The 17,422-nt window shown below is 42.5% G+C and overlaps 2 protein-coding genes across 52 annotated transcripts in view; one reads left to right on the top strand and one right to left on the bottom strand.

Annotated features, from left to right (window-relative positions):
• The window catches only part of FBXO36 (F-box protein 36), a 104,245-nt gene extending 102,284 nt beyond the window's left edge, over nt 1-1,961 (bottom strand). The window contains exon 1 of one of the 2 annotated variants that reach the window (XM_054548803.2): nt 1,807-1,961. In XM_054548803.2, coding sequence (XP_054404778.1) covers nt 1,807-1,902 — 96 coding nt within the window. In that variant the 5' untranslated portion in view covers nt 1,903-1,961. 2 annotated transcript variants of the gene reach the window in all.
• TRIP12 (thyroid hormone receptor interactor 12) overlaps nt 1,243-17,422 on the top strand; it is a 156,534-nt gene continuing 140,354 nt past the window's right edge. For 17 of the 50 annotated variants that reach the window (XM_063713103.1, XM_054549944.2, XM_063713102.1 and 14 more), the window contains exon 1: nt 2,420-2,537. The gene's annotated coding sequence lies outside the window, so the exon portion shown is untranslated. Of the gene's footprint in view, nt 1,535-2,395; nt 2,538-2,626; nt 3,147-15,349; nt 15,472-17,422 lie in introns of those variants that run through there. The other 33 variants (XM_054549943.2, XM_063713101.1, XM_063713098.1 and 30 more) reach the window with 17 other exon arrangements.

The following is a 17,422-nucleotide window of genomic DNA, read 5'->3' as shown; positions in this document are numbered from 1 at the left end:
AGGAGGTGAAGAAATGTTAGGATCATAAATCTTAAAGCCAGCCAGGCGCGGTGGCTGAAGTCTATAATCCCAGCACTTTGGGAGGCCGAGGCAGCTGGATCACCTGAGGTCAGGAGTTGGAGACCACTCTGGCCGACATGGCGAACCCTGTCTCTACTAAAAATACAAAAATTAGCTGGGCGTGGTGGCGCACGCCTGTAATCCCAGCTACTCGGGGGGCTGAGGCAGGAGAAGCGCTTGAACCCAGGAGATGCGGTGGTTGCAGTGAGCTAAGATTGCGCCACTGCACTCCAGCCTGGGCAACAGAGGGAGACTCCCTCTCGATAAATAAACAAACAAACAAATAAATCTTAAAACCAATGGAAAAATCAATAATCCGTTTAAAAAATGTACAAGGCCAGGCGCGGTGGCTCACGCCTGTAATCCCAGCACTTTGGGAGGCCAAGGCAGGCGGATCACGAGGTCAAGAAATCGAGACCATCCTGGCCAACATGGTGAAACGAGGTCGCAGTGAGCCGAGATCGCGCCACTGCACTCCAGCCTGGCGACACAGCGAGACTCCGTCTCAAAAAAAAAAAAAAAAGTACAGGAAAGGATGCCTTTCAGTATTTCATACATCACTAAATGTGCAAAAACCCCTAAAAACAGTTTAATTAAAAATTTGAGGCTGACTCTGGGCCCACTGCCTATGAATTAGCCCTGCTCCGCAAGGAGCAGTACTGTTTTTAAAAAAATTTTTTTTTGGACAGGCTGATATTACATTTGTAATACTTCTAAATCTTAAATTAAAAGATATATATTAACATTTATATTTTAAAAGATGCTTTTAAAAATATAAAAAAATTAACTCATTACCTATTTTGTTTAAGGGCTCCTGGAAAAACTGAGGGAATGATCAATATGCACACCAAAACAAATATATACAAACTTCTAAATTTCATTTTATAGCAATAGTATCTATTGAAACGGCAGGGTGCATGAATAACTCAGTGACAGGCGTAAGCTCAGCCAGGATTAGAAACGTCTTCCCAATGGAGGCCCCGCTTAAGTTAAGAATTTCATGGACACAGTAAATCATCCAAAAGCCCACCTTCAATAACCAAAGTAGGCATAAAAATAGGCCGATGGTTACTTTGGAGATAATATAATCCTCGGTCTTATTGTTGTGGAGCAGATGTCATTATGGGTGGGGCTGAAGCGCAGAGCAGCTGAAACATTTTTATACCACCACCCGCACACTTTCAATGGGATAGAAGGGACTCCAAAAGGTAAGAGCTCCCAATCGTCAGTTGCTACTAGAAATAACTAAGTTTTGATGTGGCCGTGGCACGCGTAAAGGCCACAAAGAGATTTATAAAATTCTCCATGATTAATTCCTATCCTGGAAAAGAGGCAATCTCCTTTTCCCCTCCCTAGCCGGCTCCTCCTTGGGACACTTGGCTGAGTCTTTCTTTCCCTCCTTCTCACGCTGAGGTGAGGCCGCACGCAAGCCGGAGACGCCCGTTTTCCTCTTCGCGCGGAGGAAACTCTACGGGTAAGAAGCCGGGGTGGCGGGAAAGGAGCACGCGGCACCGCGGGGAGGCAGAGAAGGCTTGCCAGGGACTAGCCGGGCTCGGGGAGAGCAGGGACACGCGGGCCGCCGGACCGAGGAGGCCGAGGTGACGAGGGAAATCTCCCGGCGCGGAGCCGGGACTGGGCGCTTCCGGCGGGCTACGGTTGCTCTCGGCCTAGCACAGCCTGCGTCCCGGGCCCCAACCGGGCCAGGTAGGGAGTTAGGAGAGAGGGTAAACCGCGGCTCGCACTTGCCTGAGACCGGGTGACCAGTAACTGGTAATAGTCTTTGCTCGGCGGCGGGCCTTGTCCTACAGTTTCAAAGAGAGTCTCCGGCAGCCACGACGCCATCTTGGGACGCCACTGCCGTCGCTAAGACAACCAGGAAGGGGCGGGGCTTGGTTGGGGTCAAGGGGCCAAAACCCTAGTTTAAATTGAACCACGCTTATGAGCTGGCAGAAGGATTTCTAACTTGGGGCGATCGTCCCCTCTTCCAAGGGTCTCAGGGAACCCTGATCCGTGAAATTTCCAGCTCCAGGTCCCGGGTGACCCGAAGGGGAATTAGTTCCTGCTACCACGGAGGGGAGGGGGTGACCCCGGCGGAGGGATACCAAGCAGATCTCCACAGTCCCCTTCCTGGTCCCTCGAAGGGATCGGGCGGAGATCGGAGGCTGCTGAGAGACTCGAGCCGGGCGGCGTGGGAGGGAGGGGCGATGTGATGGGCCGCCAGTAGGCAGCGGGGCCGGTCCCGCGGACGAGCCCGTCACCGGAGCCCGAGGGCAAAGTAGTTCCCCGAGGGTGTCAGAGCGGGCGGGGAGGGAGGCGGCACGGGCGGAGGCGCACGCCGGGCGCGGTGCTGCGGCTCAGCTGATAATTGAAGGAACCCGGAGCCGCAGCCGCTGCCGCCGCTGGGGGGGGTGGGGGGAGCTAGTGGAAGTTACTGCCGCGCCACCGAGTCCGGACCGGAGACTTTGGGGCCTAACTAGGTAATTGGGGCGCAGCTCCGGGCGGCGGGGGCAAGCCTTGGGGGAGGGGGCCAGCTGAGGGGTTGGGGGGGCGGGGGGAGGAGCTGGAACAGAAAGTCCCAGGAAGCCCGGTTGTGTCATCGCCGCGATTCGGCCCCCGCTTGGCCTGCTCCCGGCGCCGGCGGCGGCGGGGCCGCGGAAGGACCGGGCCGGGGGTGAACGGGAGAGACGCTCGAGGGCGGCCGCGGCCGGAGGGACCGGGGCCCGGCGGGAGGTAGGGGTCGCTGGGTCCCTCCTCCGGCTCCCCGCAATGAGGAGGGCCCTTCACAGAACCGGGGTAAGGCTCGCGGGTGTTGGGGAGCTCGGCGGGGGCCAAGGGGGGCCGGAAGTGGGCTTTGGAGCTTGGAGGGTGTCTGGGAAGAGAGAAAGTGGGGGGCCGGAAGTGCAGGTGGGGGGTGTGAAGACGGCAAGGGTTCCCCGGAAATGGGACTAGGGGCCCGGAAATCGGGAAAGGGGAGGCTCCGGGGCCGTGGACGGCCCGGAAATGGAAACTAGGGAGCAGCTCCAGTGACAACAGTTGCGGGAAGCGAGGGTCAGAGGAGGGAGAGGCCGGAGTGACTTTAGACCGCAGTAAGGGGTTTCCTGCCCAGGGAGACGGCGAGGGACGGTTGAGGGAGGGCGAGCCCGGAGACGGGGTCTGCGCGGGGCAGTTTTTTAAGCCGTGGGAAGTTGAGGCTGAGGGAGGATGATGACGAGGGGGGCATGCAGGGAGGCCTAAAGAAGCCGAGAAACTTGACTGAGAGGAATAGAGTATCCTTTTAAATAGATCAGAATGGAAATTGGTGGTAGGTGGGTTTAACTAGGACTTGGGGGAGGGACGTGGGCCAGTTGTCACCCCAATCGTATTAGCATTCAGAGCGAGTCAGGCGATTAATTTATTTATATGTGGATTACATAAAACCTATTACAACGTTTGTCCATCAGTTCAGCCCCTCTCCTTCCTTCTCCATAGTGAGTGGGTTTCTAGTACAGGAACAAGTTAGAGGGGAGCTCGAATAACGAAGGTAGTAAAACCTCAAATCCTGTCTTCCTCGGCGTCTCTCCCTTCCTCAGAATAAGAAATCCTTCATTTCCAAGACGGAAAAAAGCGGAAAAACATAAAAACACATGTAAATCGGGGGGAAATCACACGTTTGAACTGCTGGACAGAAGGGAATTGGTTACCTTACGTGGTGAGGAGAGAACGGAAGGGGCAGCTTCCAAACCCTTAAGACAGATCTGTTTGTTTTTTTGATAATGCTGTTTTACTTTGGGGGAGGTTTAGCCTAAGCATCGAGTCTGGTGGTGGGCATAGTTTAATTGCTTCTTCAGTTAATTGGGGGAGGGAATGTGTCTGTGTGTAAAGGTTGGGCAGGTTGGGGGGAGCGGGTACGGTTAATAGCGCAGTGAATCCGTTCTAAGTGGACGTCTAACTGCTCTCCTGCTGTCTCCCTTCCTAGTCGCGGTCCTCGATCTTGCCTGGGCTGCCAGATCACCCGATCTCCGGGCTTTACTCCGTTTTGTAGGCCCTTTAGTGATGTGTTTAACTTTCTATTCCTCTCGAGAGTCTCATTAGATATTTTTGGCATTTCATTTTTTAAAGACCTAGCAAGTTGAGGCTCAGAGTCTCCTCTTTAAAAACAAAACAAAAAATACGGGGTAGAAAGTTGAAAGAGCTATTGAGTGGGGTAAAACGACGCTCAGAACAAAGGTCCTAGTTGTGTTAGAAAAAAAGGCAAGAGGCCTGTATATGAGGCCTGTGTGTCGCATTTACACCCCGGGGGGGGGTTGAGGAATGGAATTAGCAGAGGTTTAGAGACAAATTGTAGAGGATTTTACTGAGGCTGATTTTCATGTTTACCGCATGCAAAGTGATCAACATTAAGTGTAAGTTTTAAAGTATACAGAATTTCTAATTCTTTCTTTTGACACTTTTGCTGTGTGTTCAGCCCCAGAAATGTTGAACTGCTGTGACTATCTTTGTGAGATTGAGGGAGTTTTTATTTCATTTATTTTAAGCTTAAGAGTACATAATATGATTGGGGTTTGTGGGTTTTGTACATGTCTGCCTTTCTATGAATGTGCCAATATCCATAAGAATTGGAAAACTGTAATTAAGATTATCATTGTTTCCATTCAATCCCCAGTTTTTCTGGGGTGTGAGCGGTTTTTAAGTCTGTTCAGCTGACATTTATACTACTTAGTTTGTGTCTATGAACAGGCTTTTTTTTTCTTTTTTTTTTTCATTTACTTTCAAAAAGTTTGAGAACAATTTTGGCAGTTAGGTTCCAGAAGGTGCTAAACTAAAGTAGTTACATTTGAAAAACAAATGGGATGCTAGGTAGATCACGGTAAAATCAGTACTTTCACCTGGCAAAGTAAATTTGTAGTAATGTATGATTCCATGTATGATTCCTTTCCCATTGTAACTTTTTTTTTTTTTCTTTAAAGCAGAGTCTTGCTTTGTTGCCCAGGCTGGAGTGCAGTGGTGCAGTCTAGGCTCACTGCAACCTCTGCCTCCTGGTTCAAGCGATTCTTCTGCCTCAGCCTCCTGAGTAGCTGGGATTACAGGCACGCGCCACCACGCCCGGCTAATTTTTGCGTTTTTAGTAGAGACAGAGTTTCACCATGTTGGCCAGGCTGGTCTCGAACTCCCGACCTCTCAGGTGATCCGCCCGCTTTGGTCACCCAAAGTGCTGGGATTACAGGGGAGAGCCACCACGCCGGCCCCAGTGTAACTTTTAAGATTATTGTATTTATGTTATCTAGACAAGGTTTTAATATCCTGCTTTATTTTAAGGTTGTCTTCTTGGCAAAGAAAACATCACTGGCTTGGAAATTCACACACTACCAGTTAGTAGCTTTGTGATCTTGAGCTAGTCACTTAACCTATCTGATCTTCATTTATTTTATCTGTCAAATGGGAGTGGGTAATCTCTATTTTACCTCACTGGGTGGTTGTGAGACCCAACAGATGTAATGACTGAAAAAAAACAACATGCTAAATAAATTAATTTTAGAAAATTACATTAGCTGTTTTGAGGTCATTTTTAAAAGATACAGCTTCTCATTAGTGGTGGTGGTCCATGGGGCAGGGGAGAATTGGTAAAGTAGGTTGAAGGTACAAAGTTATAGAACATCATAATTTGAATTGCTGCTTAATTGGTAGTAGAATTTGGGTCTTATTTTTGTCTTTTTAAAGTTACCTTCTTTTTTTGGTATCAGCATGCCAGATACTTGTTTGCTGTACATTCTACCAAAAATCTTGTTAATCTGTTTAAAGAAACTTCAAATTCGTTTACGTTTTTTATTGACAAAGTACCTGTTCTAAAACATTAGAGTTTGTGACTAATGAAATTGACTTAATGTAAGAGATTACAATTAGGGAATAATGCTTCTGAATCTTGGTCACTGTTTTCTTTACAGAACCTAGGGAACTTTCCCCCCTTTAAATGGATAGGTAGGGATCTTTTTGAGCAAATGTGATACCAGTTGCTCCTTTATTTTTTTGTTTGCTATTTGATGGACTCAAGTCAAAACAGCAACCTACTTGGTTTTTTTATCTTCACTGAAATCGTTCCTTGCAATTGCCTGTTTGACATGGACTTTTCCCTCATTTAAATCAAGCAAGCACCCACTATGTACAGAAAAACATAGAAGATAAAAGATGTAAAGAACAACTTACAGCTCATCCCTTCAGATCACTTCCTCAAACAAGTTTCTACCTGTGATCTTTGTATTTCTGATTAACTGTACTTGCTTCGTTTCTGCATTACAGTATTGCATTTGTTGACATGTGTTGCTTTTGTTTCCTGATTGGATTGTAGGCTTCCTGAGGGCAAGGATTATTTCATATCAATGTGGTATGTGTGAAGGTATACTAATAAACCTGATTGGTCTGGGTGATGTGGCATTGGAGGTGGGGAGGTGGGAGGATCGCTTGAGGCTGGGAGTTGTAGCCCAGGCAACATAGTGAGACTGTCTCCACAAAAAAGAAAAAAAAAATTAGCTGGGCATGGTGGCATGCATCAGTAGTTCTAGGCAACTTTGGAGGCTGAAGCGGAAGGATTGCTTGAACCCAGAGATTTGAAGTTAATAGTTATGATCATGCCACTGCACTCCAACCTGCTTGGAAGGGTTCTTTGACCCCAGCAGATTCTTCAGAATGCTTTCTCTTGGTTGGTTCAGTGATCATGGCCTCTTCACATCTCCCCTAACTAATGTGCCATTAGAGTGCCTGGATGGATATCAATGGTCACTGCCATGTTTTAGTGTTAAGCCAGTGGATTATTCTGTGCCACTTTTTTCATAGGCCAAGCTTTAGTTAATAAGGCCAAGCCTGAGGGGAGTCCAGGCCAGATAGGGTAGAAGAGTAAAAATCTGGTGGATATTACAGAATAAATATAATTTTTAGATTGTTGTATATAATTTTAGTGCTTGGTAATTTTTTTTTTTTTTTTTTTTTGAGACAGAGTCTCGCTCTGTTACCCAGGCTGGAGTGCAGTGGTGCGATCTCAGCTCACTGCAGGCTCCGCCTCCCGGATTCATGCCATTCTCTTGCCTCAGCTTCCCGAGTAGCTGGGACTACAGGCGCCTGCCACCACGCCCAGCTATTTTTTTTTGTATTTTTAGTAGAGACGGGATTTCACCTTGTTAGCCAGGATGGTCTTGATCTCCTGACCTCGTGATCCACCCGCCTTGGACTCCCAAAGTGCTGGGATTACAGGCATGAGCCACCGTGCCCGGCCAGTGCTTGGTAATTCTTAACGTGTAGTGTAATGTAAGCTTTACTTGTGTATTTTCTTTTGGTACTTATGTATCATTTCAGCAGCTGTGTTACAGACTTGAAGACATAACCTCAAAGCAGTTGTTCTCTACCTCTCTGCTGGGTTTCTCTGTGCATAATGGATGCTTGCTGTTATTTGTAATAAATAGATAAGTATACTGATGGTAGACCTGTCCCTTGGTTTTTCTTTTTTTTTTTTTTTAAGTAAAATTTAACTCCGCTAATGTCTTTGGTTTTTAAAAAATGTAGTTCTTTAATATCCTAACTTACTGATAGTTTTAGGTTATTGGCAAAAACAGGTTTCCTAGACTGAAATAAGTCTGTTCAGTCATTTTTCTCTGAGGCCTTTTAGATTTTGGTTGTTTCTTGTGATTTCAGTGATTTCATTAAACTGGATTGGATAGAAGAAAAAGGAACTTACTCATTATTCAGGCTTACATGCTTTGTCTTGAGAGTGCACAAGCTATTGGCAGTAGTCAGTTTCATGGTTACGCTTGTTCGTTTGTTGAGATGGAGTCTCACTCTTGTCGCCCAGGCTGGAGTGCAGTGGCGTGATCTCCACTCACTGCAACCTCCACCTTCCGGGTTCAAGTGATTCTCCTGCCTCAGCCTCCCAAGTACTGGGATCACAGACGGTCGCCACCACACCCAGCTATCATGGTTATGCTTGATTTAAAAAGTCATTCAAATGGTCTAGAGTGAAAAATACCTGCTACTCTGTGTTTTCCTTAATAGTACTGTTCAAGTGATTATCTGATTTGAAGGCAAGACTTAGGTTCCAATCCTGGCTATGCACTTCCCATCTTTGTAATCTTGGGCAAATAATTTAACTTAGTACTTTGTGAGCTTCAAGTGCCTAATCTGAAAAATTTGATTATTACCACCTAACATAGTCAATTGTCATTTATATGCTAGACATTCTGTATTTAGATTAGGCTCCACAGATGAATTGGAACACAAGGCCCTTTCTCCACTTGTTTACAGTACTGTCGACCATTGCCTCATTCGTTAAAACTCTTTTAACTCAAACATACCTCTGTTATATGCATAGGTATCCTACTTGAAACATTTGACCCAGTGGCTCATGCGTGTAATTCCAGAACTTTGGGAGGCTGAGGCAGGAGGATCACTTGAGCCCAGGAGTTTGAGACTAGCCTGAGCAACTTAGTAGAGACCTCGTCGCTACTAAAAATAAAAAATGAGCTGGGCATGGTGGCACATGCCTGTAGTCTCAGCTACCTGGGAGGCTGAGGTGAGAGGATTGCTTGAGCCTGGGAGATGGAAGCTGTGGTGAGCTATAATTGTGCCACTGCACTCCAGCCTGGGTGACAGTGAGACCCTGTCTCAAAAAAAATTTTTTTTTTTTTAGTATACAATAGTATTCCTTAGTTGATTATGAATTCTTTAAAGTCCTTAGCCCCCACCCTTCTTTTTTTAAGTTTTATAAAGACACTAATCCCAAGTAGTGTCCCTTTTTGTCTCTGCATCTAGCACAGTACCTGGCCCATAATAGGAATTAAGTGTTTGTTGATACAATAAGTCTTGTGAAAATAAAATAAGATATTGTAAGTGGAAATATTTTGTAATGGCTTAATGTCCTATTTTTAAAATTTTGATTCTTATTTTGCATCGTTAATGCTAAAATGATTTTGAGACTTTTAGTCAGTATGTATTTTGGAGACTGCAAGTTACTTTCAATCATACATTTTAAAAAGAATTAGGGCAAGCCATTTTGTTATTCTTTAATTGACCATTATGTGCATATAATAGTTGATAAAGTACATTGAGGACCGAAATAAGTTTTTTTTTGAGATTGAGTTTCGCTGTGTTGTCCAGGTTGGAGTGCAATGGCGCAATCTTGGCTCACTTGTAACCTCCGCCTCCCGGGTTCAAGCAATCCTCCTGCCTCAGCCTCCCGAGTAGCTGGGATACAGGTGCCTGCCACCACACCCAGCTAATTTTTTGTATTTTTGGTAGAGACAGGTTTCACCATGTCGGCCAGGCTGGTCTTGAACTCCTGACCTCACATGCTACACCCGCCTTGGCCTCCCAAAGTGCTGGTATTACAAGAATGAACCACTGTGCCTGGCCAATATGTTTTAATGCAGTGCTAAATGATTAGTGTTTCCAGTTTATAATAGTATACATCATTCTAGTGTATTCTGTTTGTTTCTTTTTAGAGAGCATGTACATATTTCTATAAATATGGTGTTACTACCCATACATGGATTTTTGAAGGCTATTTATAAGCCTAAGTGTCCATCAACAAGCCTTCAAGACTTGAAGTTACAGCATTTCAGTGTGTATTTTAATCAACTTGTTGGCTGTCATAACCAATGAGTTTTACCCTGACTTCAAAACTCCTACTCACTCTACCCGTGGGCAGTGCTCTGAATAAATAGATGTACCTTGTGCTGTGTTCTTAAGGTCAGATGAACTTAATTTAAAGATTTTATAGTGGTAAACATGTGTGATGCCCTGGAAACCTAAAGTGAGTTTTCACAGTAGCCCATCTCTTGAAATTCTCTCTTCAGTTGTAATTTAAGCTACTTTGTGTCCTTAGAGAGCAGGTTCATAGAGATCATATGAAGGTCCCCTACTTTTTTTGATTCTCAAAAACCAAGTGCTTCTAGTAGCCTTGTAAATAGGAAATACATGCAAATGCTATCAACTTCTAGGACCCCAGTGTTTCGTAATTCTGTTTGTTTTGCATCCTTGGCTGCAATCAGATTGAACTGTTTCTTCCTCTCTGAACACACCCAGCAACTTTTTAGCATTTTTGCTTTGGTTTTTTGTCTACTTGAATTGATACCCCTCTCACATCTTGTATCTATTATTTTTATTATTTTTTTTATTTTTTGGGGCAGAGTTTTGCTTTGTCGCCCAGGCTGGAGTGTAGTGGTGCGATCTCGGCTCGCTGCAGCCTCCACCTCCACCTCCACCTCCTTGGTTCAAGCGATTCCCTGCCTCAGCCTCCTGAGTAGCTGGGATTATAGACTGGTCTCGAACTCCTGACCTCAGGCAATCCATCCGCCTCGGCCTCCCAAAGTGCTGGGATTACAGGTGTGAGCCACTGCGCCTGGCCTGTATCTCTTACAACTATATATACACACACTTAACTTTCTTCTAGTGACTCCTTTAAAATTTTTACTCCTTACTCTCCTATTCTCCTTCTGTAACATATTTCAGGATGGCTTTCACGTTCTGTCTTACGTAATTAGTTGTTTACATTTTAACTTCTTAACTGCGTTTTTGGCCTCTTCAAGGTAGAGATCTCATTCTTTAATCTTCACAGTGTCTGGCACAAGGCTTCCAACATAATGCATTGTACATGGTAGGTGTATGTGGTAGTGTGTTTTGGTGTGACACATTGAGAAACGATGTTGTGAAATAATATTAGCATCGTTTGCCATAATTTACTTGCTTGTTTTCAGTTTTCAGGGGTTGGCAGCTGAGTGTAGAATATAAATTTTTCAAAATTAGGCTCATTAAAATCAGCTGCTTAAGGAATTGTTAAGGCCCTAGAATATTTTAGTTAGTTGGTTACCCCAAATTTAGCATTTGGAGATTATGTTTATTAGTAGATGATGATTTATTTATCAATACATATTTATCAAGTGCTTACTGTGTGCCACAATTGTGCTTGGCAGAATATGAAAGGGACCTGAAACTTATTCCTTGTCTTCCAAGTTCTGTTATGTTTCATATTGTTGATATTTAACTTACTCCATCACAGCTTATTTGTCTAAAACTGTATATAGGAGTATAGTATTTAGCATAGAGAAATATTCTGTAACTATTCTAAATGTAGATTTTCTGCATTTAGAAAATCTGATATTAGAATGTAAATTAAGAAACATGAATTAGGGCATGATTTGTGGCTATACTAAATAAATTGTTGAAGCATCTTCATTTACAAATATTCAGCCAGGTGCTGTGGCTCATATCTGTAATTCCAACCCCTAGGGAGGCTGAGGCAGGAGGAGGATTTGAGCCCAGGAGTTAAGGACCAACCTAGGCAACACAGCAAGACATCATCTCTACTAAAAATAAAAAAAAAATTAGCCTGATGTGGTGGTGCATGCCTGTAGCCCCAGCTACTCGGGAGGCTGAGGCAGGAGATCGCTTGAACCCAGGAAGTTGAGGCTGCAATGGGTCAAGATCATGCCACTGCACTCCAGTCTAGGCCACAGAGTGAGACCCTGTCTCAAAAAACAAAAACAAATATTCATCAGCAGCTAATGTGAGTGCATATCTGGTTCCATACAAGATCTGCCCTCTTAGAGGGTGCTGAAAAAGAAGAGATTTATAAAAGGAGATTCCTTATCTTGAAGTGTACTTTGTTGTAGATGAGTTCAAACTTAGACAACAGCACACAACATCTAACATTGTGCATATTTGTTATTAAGTACAAGATTGAGTTTTATGCAGTGGGTACTTGGAAGTTTGGGGAGGTTCAGTTCTGGGTTGAAGTTACTTAGGAAGACTATGAAGAGAGAGGGGCTTAAACTGGCCCTGATTGTTTGTAGGAAGGTATAGAAGAATGGGGAGCTTAAAGGTGTAATTGTGGTGAGGATCTAATATTAAGGTAAATGGGCTCTCTGGAGTAGAGGGTCCATATATATGAAATAACAGGAAATTGGGCTGAGATAATTGAAGTTCTTAAATGGGAGATCACGGAATTAGATTTAACAGATTATGTTGAATGATTGTTGATCCCTGAATAGGTGATGTGAAAAAGGTGTACAAAAATATTTGTGAATGAACTAAAAAAAAATAAAAGTGCTTTTAGATGTTATTTTTTATGACAGTGCTTCCCCTTTCTGGTACTACATATAAAAGTTTTTGTGTTAAGTTTTGGAGGAGATAGAAGTAGTGAAGGTAAAACTTCTTGTTTTTTCCTGTTGTTTAAAATGTTAAATAAGCGGGAGCTGGTTTATTGTCTAAATGACTCACACCAGTCCTCTGTTGGACACAGAAGTCTTCCTTTAGTGGAAGCTATCAATCATTTTGTCTCAGCACATTCAACTGTTGTTTGCTCAGATTTTTTGTAATTCAAAATGCTTTTTGATACCTAATGCATGATTTTTTGTGAGTTGTCCTCAGTAATTTGTAAGTCTTATATAGGGAAACTTTTGCTTAGCATTCAATACAGTGAAATTATGTTTAAAACAAAAGTGAATTGTGGCTTAAATATTTAAATACTTCTTTTTTTTTTTTTCCTAGCCATTACTGACTCTGGGATAAATATGTAAATACTTTTAAAAAGTACAAATTAATATTACGTAGTTTAATCAAATTAAATATTCTAATAAAATATTTGCTTTGCACTCTGCATAGTAGAGTTGTTACCCCTTGTTTTTAAAATTTTATTTTGACACATAATATGTATGTATTTATGGGGCACTTAGTAATTTGTCAATACATACAATGTATAGTAGTCAGACCAGGGTAATTAGCATACTATCATCACAGACATTTATCATTTCTTTGTGTTGGGACATTCAGTATCTTCCTTCTAGCTATTTGAAACTATGTATTAAACTATAGTCACCCTGCAGTGGAATAGAACAGGAGAACATATTCTTCCTATCTAGCATAGTTGTATATCCTTTAACAAATACCATTACTTTTATACAAGTATGTACACAGGATTTTAAAAATGAGAAGTTAGGTTATATGGTGGCTGAAGAGAAACTAAAAAAATTTTTTTTCAGTGTTCTGATAGCTATGATATTTAGCTTTCTTTAGCAGCTTTTATTTCTAGTGTGTTCTTACAGACTTTCCTAATTGCAGTTTGGATTAATTTGATTCTTATGTAGAAAGCAGAGATGCTAGCTATGCAGATTTATGACTCAGAATTGTACCTGTTTGTGGAGTAAGGAAGGCTGTATTGTCCAACATTTTGTGGACTTACTTTAGAATAAAAATATTCGTGAAGTCTATATGTTTTACTGCTGTAGCACAAGAGTGCCTATTTTTCTGCAAAACAGCCACCCAGCTTCATATATTTTTTCCTTTATGAAGCATGTATTTTCATTTCTTCTCACCTAGGGAAAGAAGCTTAGTCTCAAGGGAATTTGACCCTGCTCTCTACCCTTCCACCCCAGGTCCGAATGCATTTGTGCCCTTCCCCCAGTAGATGGCAACAAGTAGGCTGATGTTTAAGAAGATTCAGTAGTCTTAACTTCTTGATCAGACCTATCTGCTAATTATTTCTCAACTGTCATTAGTAATGTTAGTGTTGATTTTCACATTCTGGCCTCAAAATCCTTTCAGAAAACTAGACTGTTAATTGCAGAGTTCGTCTTTTTTACTCTACTCTTCATCCTGCCTTTTGAAAAGTTGCCTTTCCAGTTGCTGCTATGAACTAAGACTTGGGGTATTTCAGCCTTTGGTGTGGTGCTGTAAGATAATCTGCTTCTGCCTTTTCTAACTATCTAGTATTACTTTTCAGCTGCCTGTATATTAGGCCATGACATTTTTTCCAGGTATCTTGTCATTACAGAAACTAAGGACTTCTGAAAGGAATTACTGAAGAGATAATACACCATCATTTTATATCTTCATTGTGGTACATGTTTTAATTGATACTCAGTTTATTTCTTGAATCAGTTAAGGAATTGGTAAACTTAGGTTTGCTGGAATACCAGAATTTCTTTCTCTTCTATAAAATGGGTCTACTACCTAACTCACGTGTTTACTGATATTCAGCCATAGTGTTACGGTTTTGTTTCTTACTACTAAAAAAGAAAATGAAGGTGATTCATAATTACAGAGTTAACTTCTGAGAGTTTACTGTATCTCAAGAAACTTAGAACTTTTTCATGATTCCTGCTGAGTTTATTTAAATTTTTAATGCAATAGTAAAGGATTTGGGAAGTTTTCCATATTTCTTCAGACAGTTGTAAAGTTAGGAATGGCTTAATCTATCTATAGTTATTTTAAGGAGTGTAAAATCAAGGACTAACAACAGTTCTAAAAAAATTCTGGAATTGTTTCTATTTTAAGGGCTAGTATTAGAATCATGGCTCAAGGAAAGAAGTTATCTTGGTTTCAGCAACTGCTGCATTTAGCTCTTAAAGGTGTTGCTTGAATTGTATGTAGCAATACTCTCAAACCTAGAAAAGCAATCATTTAAGGCATCTCAGTGAAGTTACTCTAGCAGTGGATATAGAATTAATACATGTGAATTATGAGCAAATGGTATATATTATTTTTTTTTGTTTTTAGAGTTGGGTGTCTCACTCTGTCACCCAGGCTGGAGCATAATGGTACAATCATGGCTCACTATAGCCTTGAAAGCCCTTGGATCTTGTGATCCTCCTGCCTTCACCTCCTGAGTAGCTGAGACTACAGGCTCACGCCACCATACCTGGCTATTTTGTTTTTTTTTTGGTAAAGACAGAATCTTGGTTGCCCAGGCTGGTCCTGAACTCCTGGCCTCATGCAATCCTCCTGCCTCAGCCTTCTAAAATGCTGGAATTATAGGCATGAGCCACTGTACTAGGCTTTTTTTTTTTTTTTTTTTTTTAGACAAGGTCTCAACGCTGTCACCTAGGCTGAAGTCCAGTGGCACAATCACTGCTCACTGCAGCCTTAACCTCCTGGGCTCAAGCGATCTTCTCACCCTAACCTCTTGACTAGCTGGGACTACAGGTGTTCACCACCACATCCAGCTAATATTTTAATTTTTTTTTTTTTTTTGTGTGGAGCCAGGGTCTCCCTGTGTTGCCCAGGCTGGTCTCAAACTCCTAGGCTCAAGTGATCCTTCCACTGCGGCCTCCCAAAATGCCGAGATTACAGGCATGAGTCACCACTCCTGGCCCTTATCAGGGTATAATAAGTATTTTTGAACACTTCTTATTTCAGGCCCTAGGCCAAGACTTAGGATTATAAAGATATATAAAATGTAGTCCTTGGCCTGGAGTTTACAGTCTTAAAGAGAGAGTGGTAAACTTGGACAAAACTAACATAAAATCTCTCTCTTTTTTTTTTTTTGAGACAGAGTGTCACTCTGTCGCCCAGGCTGGAGTGCAGTGGCGTGATCTCAGCTCAGTGCAACCAACCTCTGCCTCCCAGGTTCAGGTGATTCTCCTGCCTCAGCCTCCTCAGTAGCTGGGACCACAGGTATGTGCCACTGTGACTGGCTAATTTTTTAAATTTTTTGTAGAGGGGTCTCACTATATTGCCCAGGTTGGTCTTGAACTCCTGGCCTCAAGTGATCTGCCCGCCTCGGCCTCCCAGAGTGCTGGGATTACAGGCATGAGCCATCATGTCTGGCCGCATAGCCTCCCAAAGTGCTGGGATTACAGGCGTAAGCCACCATGTCCAGCAGCATAAAATCTTTTTTTTTTTGAGACGGAGTCTCCCTCTGTCACCTAGGCTGGAGTGCAGTGGCGCAATCTCGGCTCACTGGAAGCTCCGCCTCCCGGGTTCACGCCATTCTCCTGCCTCAGCCTCTCCGAGTAGCTGGGACTACAGGCGCCTGCCACCATGCCCGGCTAATTTTTTGTGTTTTTAGTAGAGACAGGGTTTCACCATGGTCTTGATCTCCTGACCTCGTGATCCGCCCGCCTCGGCCTCCCAAAGTGCTGGGATTACAAGCGTGAGCCACTGCACCCGGCCTAAAATCTCTTAAACTGAATTGTGAGACGTTACGCAAATGCTTCATAAGATGACCAACTGTTTGGGATAAAGAATATGGTAAAAATACTACCAAGATATTTCTCAGAATAGTTGCATTATTTGCATCTGTATATATTTGCCCACCTTGAATTCAGATTTAAATTCCTGGTTCCCTTTTTGATGTATCACTTTAAAAGGTATATAATATAGTCTAATGATCTAGGTCAGTCCGCTGGTGTGGAAAATGAATGGGATAAGAATATTAAGAAAAGGTATCTTGAATAATATTAGCAACTAACCTGTGTTGAATCTTTCCTTTGGCTCAGGGCTGGGCCAATGGTACTTTATATAGGTTAGCACAGTCTCTGCTGGTGGAGGATAATGTGATAATGTATAAATAATAAGTTTAGTGAAGTGGGTAAGAGCGAACACTGAGATTCAGTTTAAATCTAGGCTCCAACATTACTAGTTGAATAACCTTTTTTTTTTTTTTGACACTAGTTCTCCCATCTGTAAAATGGGAGTAAAAATAGTATTTGTATCCTGATTGTTATGAGGATTAAATTAGTTAATATATGTAAAACATTTAAAACAATGCCTGGTATAGGATAAGTGCTTGCATTTGTAAGCTATTATTATTATTAATTTGTTATTTTTTTCTAGAGATAAGGTCTCTCTCTGTTGTTTAGACTGGAGTGCAATTGTGTGATCATATCTCACTGCAGCTTCGAACTTGTGGGCTCAAGTGGTCTTCTCGCCTTAGCTGCGGAGTAGCTAAGACTACAGACATGCGCTGCCATGCCTGGTTAATTTTTTATTTATTGTAGAGATGAAATCTTGCTACGTTGCCCAGGCTGGTCTTGAACTCTTGGCCTCAAGCAATCTTCTTGCCTCAGCTTCCTCAGCATTGTAAGAATACTATTTTCAGTAACCATGCCTTTTGAGAGACAGTGTTTTTATTTTCCTTTCCTTTGCATCTGAAAAGACAGTTTTGAGAAGATGGATTTTTCTGATACTATCTTGGAATTATTTGAGTGGTAGAATTTTAGAGTTGAAATGAGATCATTGCAAGTGTTACGGACTCTGCAGCAAGATGAACTTGGATTCTAGTTTTTCCTTGTTTGACCTTGAGCATGTTACTGTGTAAAATATAGAAAATACATACTTTTTAGGATTCTTTTCAGTTTTTAATGAGTAAATGAAGAACTTACTTAGCACAGAGCCTGGTTCCCAGTTAACTGATCAAATAGTATTTGTTTTATTGTAAATGTTAATAGTTCTCCTAAATGGTGCCTTATTTTCACAGTTGGTGGCAATGTATAAAGTTACAGTCAACAGTGTGTATTTATTTTTAAGATGTTATAATTTAGGTTTTGAGTAAATTTAATGGACAATTAAAGTGGAACCTAAAAATTGAAAGGAAAAATAACCTTGACCCAGATTACACACTTAG

Source organism: Pongo abelii, chromosome 11 (assembly GCF_028885655.2).
Source record: "Pongo abelii isolate AG06213 chromosome 11, NHGRI_mPonAbe1-v2.0_pri, whole genome shotgun sequence".
Lineage (NCBI taxonomy): Eukaryota > Metazoa > Chordata > Mammalia > Primates > Hominidae > Pongo > Pongo abelii.
This window is presented reverse-complemented; position numbering and strand designations above follow the sequence as displayed.